The following is an 11886-nucleotide window of genomic DNA, read 5'->3' as shown; positions in this document are numbered from 1 at the left end:
TTAAAGCAATAGATTTGGAAGATATGTTTGATTGATGACAATAATTGCAAATTAATATAATTAACAAATTTTGGAAATGGATTCTTTGCCACCATAATTTGTCGTCTAACCAACAGAACACCAACGTTGTCATCCTTAAAGCCGCCCCATATTCACCAAAGATTATACAAATAAACTTAGCGGCTTAAAACAAAAGAACCCACAAGCGAGAGCAAAAGGCAAAGGAAGTCTTTTCTTATTCTCTTATGTTGCTTTTATCTGCATTCGTTGTCTTGCAATGAAAACAGTATTAAAGGACGAACCCATCTGCACTAAGCCGAGAAAGTGCTCAATTTTTTGTCTTTTAGCTTTCCTGTAGAGGAAAATTGGCAATTTTCTTGAAAGAAATACAAAATATACATTGAAAAAAGAAGAAGCATAGAGGGGGCAGAGATGGAGATAATATATTATCAGCAGCTGGGGAAGAGTTCTTATTTGGATTCTTTGAAGATTATTGAGGCCGATATACAGTATGCAAATGCTCTGTAAGCTTATTTTTCCCTGGGATTTTTGTAACTTCGTTTACCATTTCATTGTGACCTGGGTTTCATTATAATTTGTCTTTGTGTTGAATCCATGTTCCTTTTTAACACAATGGCTCGTTTGAGATCAGCAATGGTGAAACTTTGAATGCGGGTTTCAGCTTTAAAACTTTTCTTGAATTGCATTTGTTTTTATATATTAATTAGTAACTTGATATGCATGTGGAAGTATTAAACATATGTTGGCTACATTAGTTTCAGTTTAGAGTGATGATCATCATTGCAATTTGTTAGATTTCGTGTTGACTATTATGTGAACAAAAGGGTAAAATTGTAAATGTTCAAAAGTTTGGGATCAATTTGTCAATATTTAAAGGTTAGGGATCATTTTGTACATGTGTAAAAGATGAGGGACTAAGTTGCAATTTTTTCAAAGTATGCTAGGGTTCGAGCTCTGAAGTAGGTCAAGATGTGTTGTTGAAGTTTCACTAGTTGCTCGCCAAGTGGTTGCTCGAGCGATAAAAACAGAAAGGTCGTCGCTCGCTTCTCGCCCCCATTTCGCTCGAGCGAAACAGCGTCACTTGCTTTTCGCTCGAGCGACGGTGTTACCCATAAAATCCTATTTTCCTTTTTTTGATATTTTAACCCGACCCAAATGTCCAAATACACTTCATATAAATAAAATTGCGCCGATTTTTAGACGTTCTCTTGAGGATTGAAATTAAAGAAAACTCTCCACACTTTGATTCTCTCATTCAATCCCATATTTGATTCGTGAAATCACCCAAAAACATCAAATCAACATTCATCAAATACCACAACACAACCTTCCAGAGTCTTTGTTGATTCTTGGAGATCGAGGAAGGATATCGAAGTCCCGATCGTTAGAAAATAGACAGTTCTCTTGAATCCACAGGAGATAGACAAAATTAAGAGCTAGGAATTGGTGTAATACGCAATCCAGGAGGGCTAGGAGTCGGGAGTTGGTGCAGGATCATGCATTCCAGGAAGGTTTTGAGGAAATTACGGTCAGAAGGTCAGAAGAACCAGTGTGGGTTGAGTCTGGCAGATTGTAAGTTGCATTTTTGTTTATAGTGGATTCCTATTGACTTGAGCCCGAAGTTTTACCCACATTGGGGTTTCTCCGTTATCAAACAATTGAGTTATTTACTTTTCTACAATTAATTTATTATCGGTATTCAAACATACGATAATAAAGCATGTGAACTAATCTAGACAAATTAATATTTGTGTCATGTTGCAATTATTAATTGATTGAAAAAGAAAATTCCGCATAAACACCTATTCACCCCCCTCTAGGTGTTGATTGGGTCGAACTATGATATTTCAAGTGGTATCAGAGCCAAATCTTGAGTCCTGACCCATAGTTGTCTAGATGAGTCAATCACTATCGGTGCCTCCGTATTTTGGCGGAAGCAACTATGCCTATTGGAATGTGAGAATGCGTGCTTTTCTTAAGTCCCTAGATGAACGTGTCTGGGTGAGTGTACAAAATGGTCAGAAACCTCCTTCCACAACTGTGTCAGGTGTTGTAACCCCAACTGACATTTCCCTTTGGACTAAGGATGAATTGGATGAATGCAACTGGAATAGTAAAGGTCTCCATGCATTATTTATGTCCGTGTCTCTTGAAGAGTTTAGGAGAGTGTCAATGTGCGAAACTGCTAAAGAGGTATGGGATATTCTAAAGACAACGCTTGAGGAAACTAAAACTATGAAAAATTCTAAATTACAAATGCTAGCCTCAATGTTTGAAGAAATCAAGATGAAGGATGATGAGTCTTTTGATGAGTTCTATGCCAAATTGAATGACATTGTTAACTCTAGTTTCAACCTAGGTGAGAGGATTCCCGAGTCCGAAATTGTAAGGAAGGTTTTTAGGTCCTTGCCCGAGAGATTTAGACTTAAAGTTATAGCTATTGAAGAAAGCAAGGACCGGGACACAATTAAGATAGAAGAACTCGTAGGATCCCTTCAAACCTATGAACTCACCACTTTACAACCGAGGAAAAACAAGTCCATAGCCTTGAACACTGTTAGGGAAGAGGAGTCTGAGTCATCTGACGTGGAAACTCTTAGAGATGAGGAGATTGCCTACTTTGTGAAGAAATTCCAGAAAGTCTTAAAGGGTAAGAAATGACCCCTAGAGAAAAAGAGAGGAGCCCCTAGTAAATTACAAAGAGAGAAGAATGATAAATCAACTGCTAGAAACCCTGGTAAGAAATCTCAAGTGGTTCGGTGTCATGAGTGTCAGGGATTTGGGCACTATAGGAATAAATGTTGTAACTTTAAGAAAAATCTAAAGAAGGGAAGTAGCAAGGCATTAGCTGTGTCCTTGACTAATGATGATTATAACTCAAGTGAACAAAGTGATTCCTCAAGCAGTGAGGAGGAAAAGGGCTATATGTCTTTTGTATCTACTGTCAAGAGCGAGTCAGATAAAGAGAGTGAGAAGGTTGAGGAGGAGGTAGAGAGTAACAAGTCCGGTGATGATTTGGAGGATGAGACGGATATACATGAGGCTTATCAACTTCTGTTTAAGGAAAGTCTCAAGATCAAAAAGGTAAATAAAGCCCTATTTAAGAAGGTAGACGAGCTTGAGAGAGAGAAGGAGAAAATCACCTATGATCTTCAAGTCTCATCTAAGAATCTCAGTGAGTTGAAGTGTGTCAATGATAAATTAGAGGACAAGGTTAAGACATTGGCTTGTGAGTTAGAGAAATCCAGCACTCAATTACAGTCATTTTTGAGTGGAACTAAGAAACTAGACGATTTGTTAGGAATGAACAAACCAGCTGGAAATAGGCAAGGTCTAGGACTTGTGAAGAGTGATGGCAATGTGTCTGGTTTGTCCAAGACCACATTTGTCCCCGCTTCCAACAGATCTAATGTTTCAACCAATCCAGAATCCAAAGACAAGAATTTCACTGGACTGAAGGCCACTAGAGCCCATAAGATGTCTACATCTAAATTTCATGATCAACACTCACGTGCATCTGAACGTAGGTTTATACCCACTTGTCATCACTGTGGTGCTTTAGGTCACACGAGACCTAGGTGTCAAAAACTAGCAAATAGGAATAGAAGTCAAGATATCCCTAGTCAAGTAAACTTCCTTTCAAATCATGTTAGTCACTTAACTGAGATGGTAACAAGGTTGACTAGGATCACCTCGACCTCTAGAAAAGTTTGGGTAAAGAAATCTGATGTGGGTGAGTGTGGTGAGAATCTAAAATGTTTTGTTGCTCATGTAGCATATAAGGCTCAAAATATATGCATGTGATATCTTGATAGTGCTTGTTCTAGACACATGCGTGGTAACAAAGCCTTATTCTCTACCTTTGATGACTGCAACGGTAGTGTAGTTACCTTTGGGGATGGAGCTACGGCACCCATCCGAGGTAAAGGCTCCATCACCATTTTTAGACTTCCTACAATATCTAATTACTTTATGTAGAGGGTTTTAAGTCCAACTTGTTGAGCATTAGTCAAATCTGTGATGCTGACTATTTAGTGAGTTATGTCCAAAAGAGATGCACTATTTATGAATCTTCAGGTGGTGTTGTTCTTGAAGGTGTTAGAACATCTGATAACTGTTATGAAGTTCTCCCAAACTCGAACTATGTATGCAGTAGCGCTAAAATTGATATGTCTGAACTTTGGCATCAAAGGCTCGATCATGTTAATTACAGAAGTCTGTCTAAATTGGTCAAAAAGAAGATTGTCGATGGTTTACCTAAGATTGATCAAAGTGAAAATGTTGTGTGCAAACCGTGTCAATAAGGAAAGCAACTCAGGATAAAGCATAAGCGAACCTTGAAAATCTTGACAAATAGACCCTTAGAGCTTTTCCAAATGGATGGATCCATCTAGAGTGGAGAGCCTAGGAGGCAAATGGTATATTCTGGTTGTGGTAGATGACTATTCTAGATACACCTGGATTGAACTGTTAAGAGAAAAATTTGAGACAGGTGATCTGGTTAAGTCCTTATGTAAAAGACTCAAAATTGAACAAAATCTTTCTATTTCTAGGGTTCGAAGTGATCATGGAAAATAATTTGAAAACTTCAAACTAGAATACTTCTGTTTGGAGGAGAGGATTAAGCATGAGTTCTCCTCACCAATCACTCCACAGCAAAATGGAGTTATTGAGAGGAAGAATTGAGTGCTTCAAGAAATGGCTAGGGCCATGTTTCACGGCAAGGATCTAGCCATGCATTTCTGGGGTGAAGCCATTAACACCGCGTGCCACATAGTAAATAGGGTATATTTGAGACCGTAAAACACAGACAAGACTCCCTATGATATCTGGAGAGGCAAGGAGCCTACTGTTAAATACTTTCGTGTGTTTTAGTAGCAAGTGTTACATTCTGAGGGATAGAGAAAATCTAGGCAAGTTTGATTCCAAAAGTGATGATGGGGTTTTTCTAGCATATTCTAAGAATAGTAGAGCCTACCGAGTTTACAACTTGCGTACTTAGAGTGTCTTGGAATCTATAAATGTTGTTACTGATGATGCCTTTACTGATAGGGAGAGTGCTGAAAATGGGGTTGACATAGAAGATCTAAGTGATGATCAAGGAGCCACTATTGAAAATAAAGAGCAATCAATTCCAATATCTCCACGCTCCTCTGAAAACATCTCTGATCAGGGTCTACCAAGTTGTGATCAGTCTAAGCTTCCTAGAGAACCATCTTCCAGGGTCAAATCTAATCATCCTAAGGTTAACATCATTGGGGATTTAGATGAAGGTATGAGATTACGAAAGAGAGTTCTAAATAACCTAACATATACTAGCTATGTATCCCAAATTGAACCTAAGAAAGTAGAGGAAGCCCTTAGAGGTGGATGCCATGCATGAGGAGCTTAATCAATTTGTTTGAAATAATGTTTGGTATCTAGTTCCTAGGCCTGATGATTGTAATGTGATGGGTACTAAGTGGATTTTCAAGAACAAAACTGATGACCAAGGTACCATAACTAGAAATAAGGCTAGACTAGTTGCCTAGGGGTACAATCAGGTTGAAAGGGTAGATTTTGATGAGACTTTTGCCCCTGTTGCTCGTCTTAAGTCCACTTGCATTCTTCTTACGGTTGCACGTACCTTAGGGTTCAAGCTATATCAAATGGATGTTAAGGGTGCATTCTTAAATAGAATACTTTAAGAAGAGGCGTATGTTGAATAGCCGAAAGGATTCATTGACCCTAAGTTTCCTCATTATGTCTACAAACTCAACAAAGCACTGTATGGTCTGAAATAAGCTCCTAGAGCTTGGTATGACAGACTCACCACTTACCTCGTTGAGTATGGGTTCTCATGAGGTGGTGCTGACATAACCTTATTCATTAGACATATTGAAGAAACTATAACTGTAGCTCAGATTTATGTCGATGACATCATTTTTGGCTCTCCCATTAACTCCCTTGCTCTTGAATTTACTAAATGCATGAAACAAGAATTTGAAATGAACATGGTTGGAGAGCTAAGTTACTTCCTTGGTCTTCAAGTGGAGCGACGATGTTACCCATAAAACCTTATTTTCCTTTTTTCAGCATTTTAACCCGACCCAAATGTCCAAATACACTTCATATAAATAAAATTGCGCCGGTTTTCAGACGTTCTCTTGAGGATTGAAATTAAAGAAAACTCTCCACACTTTGATTCTCTCATTCAATCCCATATTTGATTCGCACAATCACCCAAAAATATCAAATCAACATTCATCAAACACCACAATACAACCTTCCAGATCCTTTGAGATCGAGGAAGGAGATCAGAGTCCCGATCGTTAGAGAACAGGTGGTTCTCTTGAATCCACAGGAGATAGATGAAATCAAGAGCCAGGAATTGGTGTAGCACGCAATCCAGGAGGGCTAGGAGCTGGGAGTTGGTGCTGGATCACGCAATCCAGGAAGGTTTTGAGGAAAGTACGATCAGGAGGTCAGAAAAACCAGTGTGGGTTGAGTCTGGCAGATTGTAAGTTGCATTTTCGTTTATAGTGGATTCCTACTGGTTTGGGCCCGGAGTTTTACCCACAGTAGGATTTCTCCGTCATCAAACAATTGCGTTATTTACTTTTCCGCAATTAATTTATTACCGGTATTCAAACATAGGATAGTAAAGCAAGTGAACTGATCTGGACAAATTAATATTTGTGACGTGTTGCAATTATTAATTGATTGAAAAAAAAATTCCGCCTAAATACCTATTCACCCCCCCTCTAGGTGTTGATTGGGTTGAACTACGATATTTAACAATTAATGCTAAATTAAGGGGAAAATGATAGTAGAGCTAATTCATTTGGGTATTTCTCAATGCCTTCTTTTCATAAGGGTTTTTAGTGATTAAGGAGACAAATGAGAGTGCATTTAATTAAGCATAGATATGATCATTTTCAAATCGTTCCAAGATAGGCATACTCAATCTAAGTTGGTATATCCCTTGATTTGAAATGGAATCTGGTACTAAAAGGGAATGGCTAGGGTTGGACAAGAGAGCCTCTTTCCTTTCTTTTCCCTTCTCGTCCGAGTTATCTCACAAAGACTTGTATCGACTAGAAAATTACCTTTTGGGAGTTTAGTGGATTGATTCCTGGGATTGTTGTATAAGAGATTCATTTATGTGATGATAATTTGTAAAAATACAAGTATTTTTGGATACTATTGGCATTTAATTTTATGGATTTTTATGTATTGATGTGTCATTCTCTGTTGTCACTATATTTGTTTGTATGGATTATTGTTGGCTTTCTGAATTAGTTTTTGTCGACCTCTCATTTTGTAGGGCTGCTGCAATTCCTAATGCTAAGGGTGATGTATGCCTTCAAATGAAATTGGTCTACAATCATTTGTCGTCTCTTTTTTTGTTTCTACTCCCATTAGTGGATTGTTCCTGCACGTGTATTTTCCCAAGATATCTGAATCTTTTTCACATACTTGTTTACAAGGTGCATCACATCTGTCATATTAACCTTAATATGCATTATACAGAATGCTAGAAAGACTCATTGATGCACTCGCTACGAAAAGAAGCCAGGGTGACTTGAATTCTAGATGTGTTACTTGGAATGAAATAATATATGTTCCAATTTTCATTCCCCCCACTAACCCCGGTTTTGACTTGAACCTTCAGTTTTATATTTTTCATTTTATCTTCTTCACAAAATGCCTAATCTTGTGAAGTTCCGATCATTCTTCTCTGTTCATTGCTTCTCTTCCATGGACATTCACCCTCTGTCCCTAACTCATCGCCTGAAGATTGGGAAATAGAGATTAGATGTTTACTTCATTGTTTGACATGAGTCATCGAGTCTGATGTCAAGCTTGAAGCTAGTGATTTTTCATGTTTGTACTTTTTCTATAAACCCAGAAATTTGATTCTTGAGAAGGAGATTTCCTTTTTAATCACTAGCATCGAAGTCCATGGGTGTAGAAGATGGTGATATACATAGTGGAGAAATAAACGAATAAGTGGGGAGTTGGCTGTCATTAGGAATTTTACACATGTTCCATTACACAAACATTATAAAGAGAAATGAGCATCTTGTGATGCTAGTTTTTAGTAACCTGCTAGAGTGAAAGTAAACGTAGATTTAGAATGTTAAAAATGTAAAGAGCCGGTGTGAGAACAAGTTCTGTTGGATTGCTCTATGAATCCCATAATAGTTTATTTGGATGCAAAGAATCACGAATAATCATCAGTTGCCTTTTTTTTTTTCAATTTCCCTTTTTATCTAATATTAAGTGATGATAATGCAATATAATTGATTTAGTCATTTCCTATTGACAGGTTTATGCAGATGGGCGACCAAATTTATTAACTCATGGAAGAAAAGCTACAGTTAGAGATTTTTATGTTTCGTCAGTTCATAAATGCTTTTGAACATTACACAAAGACACATCTTTATGTCTAAATAGTGCAATTATTCTTACTTGTTCCTTGAAAAACAAAATTGCAGCCGTTATATTGCCGTCACTTCAAAGAATCCATAACAACTTCATAGAGATTGATAGTGGTAACAATGATAATCATGGTCTTAAAAGTATTATCAAGAAGAGACTAGAAGGGGACAACAGGTTTTCCAACCTAGAAACAGAGAGAGACGATGAATGTGGGATATGCTTAGAGCCTTGCACCAAAATTGTATTGCCTAAGTGCTGCCATGCAATGTGCATAAACTACTACCATGACTGGTAACTAACACTATATCATTTTTCCTCCACGTCTCTACTAGCAAGTATAACTTAGATGAAGAAGACCATATCTTTGTCTTTTGTCCAAGTTCTTTTCAACTTTCAGGAACACGAGATCTGAGTCGTGCCCTTTTTGCCGTGGTACCATAAGGAGAGTCAAGTCGAGGGACTTGTGGGGTTCTTACGTGCAATGATGATGTCGTTGACCCGGACACTGTATCTAGAGAGGACTTGCTGCGATTCTACCATTGTATCAGAAACCTACCCAAAGACTCTCCTGATGTCTTGTTCTTAGAAGCCGACCTTGAAATGTAAATAGAGTTTGGTATAAAAAAAATTGTTGGATAAATTCTGTCATATGGGGCCACACATGTATATATTAAAATGTGTGATGCTATCTTTAAAGTTTAGTCAATAAGGTGATCCATTGAGTTTAATTTTGGACTAATGGGTATTAACTTTCATGGAATCAAAGTGTGGAAACCGGAATAATTATTTTAAATTGTTGAGGGGCCAATTTGAAATAATTGAAAGATAATAATTAATTATTTAATATTGGTCGTGGTTCCCAATTGCACGTGACTTTCAAAATTCCCTGCATCCCCATCAACAGAAAACGAATTTCAAGAAATCACGTAGCAGTTGGAAGATCATAATCGATTTTAGAAAACTCAGATCTATAGATTAAGGTATGCATCTACATTTATTTTGTTCTCTCATTGATTTCAACATGGAGATTCAAGAATCTGATTCGTTTTGATTTCCTACAAGTGGTATTAGAGCCACTCCATTGTTGAATTCTTTGAGAAATTGCAAGATTTAATGTTACTACAGTTTTATATTATGGATTAATTTTTTGGATCAAAATCTTGCAATATTTTTTTAAGAAATTTTTAGATCCGTTAGTTATTGATCTGATTTTGTTGAATGAGACAACCCTTTGGCATAAATTCATGTTTAATTTTTTCAAGATCTAGGTTAAAATTTTCTAAATTCAGATTCTATTTTTCGTTTTAAAAAAATTAAATTATTTCTGACCGGCGACAACTGAGCGAAGCAATGCTGTCGGCGCTACAAAGGTGTAGCAGCGCGCACGCTGCTGTTGTGCTTCTACAGCAGCAGCGCCCGACTGCTATTTGTTGCAGCAGGTGTGCCGGCTAGCGTGGCCGGATTGGGCCGACACTGCTGTCCCATTGGACGTCGGTCGTTAGCGCCGATAATGATAGGGAGAAAGAGAAAAACATTATGCTGGTTTTTGGTTTGGATGAATTTTTGGGGACGGGGGCCTGAGGTGCAATTTTGGTATTCTCAGGCCCTTGCTTGCAATTTAAATCAGGGTTAATAATTTTTTCAAAATAAAAATTTATTTTTCGGTCCCTAAAGTTTGGAATTCATCCAAGTTGGACCTTTAAGGTTATAGGTTTAATAATTCAACCCCTAAAGTTTGAAAATTATTGAATTTGGGTCATTAAACTTCTAAAATTTGCAATTAAAGCCCTCAATGCTTATAATTAATCAAAATTGACCCCAAATTTTAATTTTTTTTAAAAATTTGATCCCTAAAGTTTTGAATTATTAACCCTTAGGTCCCTAAAGTTTCTAAAGGCATCTAATAATGCAAATTAATGATTCTCTTTCTCAAATTAAGGTACTAGGGACTCTTTTAAGAGGAATAATTAAGGTTTAATTATGTGAGAGAATAAAATTCAAATAATTTGATAAATCGTTTATAATGAATTGAGGTTATCTAACATTTTGAATAAACTAATTAAAACAATATGTCACAAAAGTGACCTTTTTTGTGTAGATTGGTTTGTTCGGGATGTTTAGATGTCGTGTGTGCGCTTCTTCATGTGGGTATTAACCGGCCCAAAGGAAGGTTAATACTTGGCCGAATTACATACACACCTACGGTGGTAAATGTGTGACAATTATAAGATTTCCATGTGAATAATAAATCAAAACCAAGATGGTTTCATTATTTGACAGGAGTTATTGTCAATATTTGATCACTGTATTGAGAGTATCACTAGCAATTAATATTATTGTCTAAAGACTTGGTATTAATGTTGCACAAGGTATCTTGAGATGAGACTTACCATTATTTGAATTTATTGTTCATTTAATATAAATACGAGCATAATTATTTGTTTAATTTTGTTCTCTCTACAGCTAATTCATCTGCTACCACAATATCTGCTAATATCAATTCCATTCCCATGCTTAATGGGACAAGCTTCAAGGATTGGAAGGAGAACGTATTGATTATTCTTGGCTGCATGGATCTTGACCTTGCACTTCGGATTGAGCAACCCACTCCTCTTATCGAAGAAAGGAGAAACTTTGAGAAGTGGGATCGCTCAAATCGCATGAGTCTAATGATCATTAAGCGCGGCATTTCGGAAGCCTTTAGAGGTGCAATATCCGAAGAGATGACTAATGATAAGGAGTTCCTTGTCAAAATTGAGAAACGTTTTGTGAAAAACGATAAGGCTAAAATAAGCACACTTTTACAAAACTTGATTTCAATGAAGTATAAAGGTAAGGGGAACAAAAGGAAGTACATCATGAAGATGTCTCACATTGCTTCAAAACTTAAAGGGCTAAAGCTTGAGCTGTCTGATGACTTGCTCGTGCATTTGGTATTGTTCTTGCTTCATGCACATTTAAGTCAATTTAAGGTCAGTTATAACCGCCAGAAGGAGAAGTGGTCTCTAAATGAGCTCATTTCATATTGTGTGCAAGAGGAAGAAAGGTTGAAGCAAAATAGAACTGAAGTTGCTCACTTGGCAAGCACTTCTAAGGATAAGGGCAAGAAAAAGATGAAGGAATATGAAGCTGCTCCTAAGGGTCTAGCACAAAAGAAACAGAAGGAAGATAAATGAACTTGTTTCTTTTACAGTAAGGCTGGACATGTGAAGAAGGACTGTGCCAAATATCACGATAGCGTGCAAAGAAAGGTACAATTCTTACTTTGGTTAGTTCTGAGAATAATTTAGCTTCAGTACCTAGAAACACTTGTTGGATGGATTCTGGTGCTACTACTCACATAAGTGTTTCTATGCAGGGCTGCTTGGGCCACCGAAAATCAAGTGATTGTGAAAGAAACATCTATGTGGGTGATGGCAAATCGGTGGAAGTTGATGCAGT

The 11886-nt window shown here is 37.2% G+C and overlaps 1 protein-coding gene and 1 pseudogene across 1 annotated transcript; both read left to right on the top strand.

The window, feature by feature from the left end:
- The first annotated feature begins 205 nt into the window (after positions 1-205).
- On the top strand, positions 206-9290 carry LOC111375215 (annotated as a pseudogene).
- A 505-nt stretch (positions 9291-9795) lies between these two features.
- Positions 9796-11621, top strand: LOC111375218. Its single transcript, XM_022998014.1, has 3 exons — positions 9796-9884; positions 10792-10814; positions 10909-11621. Exons 1-3 carry the CDS (start codon positions 9796-9798, stop codon positions 11619-11621), a joined length of 825 nt encoding a protein of 274 aa, XP_022853782.1.
- The last annotated feature ends 265 nt before the right edge of the window (positions 11622-11886 follow it).

Source organism: Olea europaea, unplaced genomic scaffold (assembly GCF_002742605.1).
Source record: "Olea europaea var. sylvestris unplaced genomic scaffold, O_europaea_v1 scaffold1350, whole genome shotgun sequence".
Taxonomy (NCBI): domain Eukaryota; kingdom Viridiplantae; phylum Streptophyta; class Magnoliopsida; order Lamiales; family Oleaceae; genus Olea; species Olea europaea.
The sequence above is the reverse complement of the archived record's forward strand: the minus strand, read 5'-3'. Positions and strand labels throughout refer to the sequence as shown.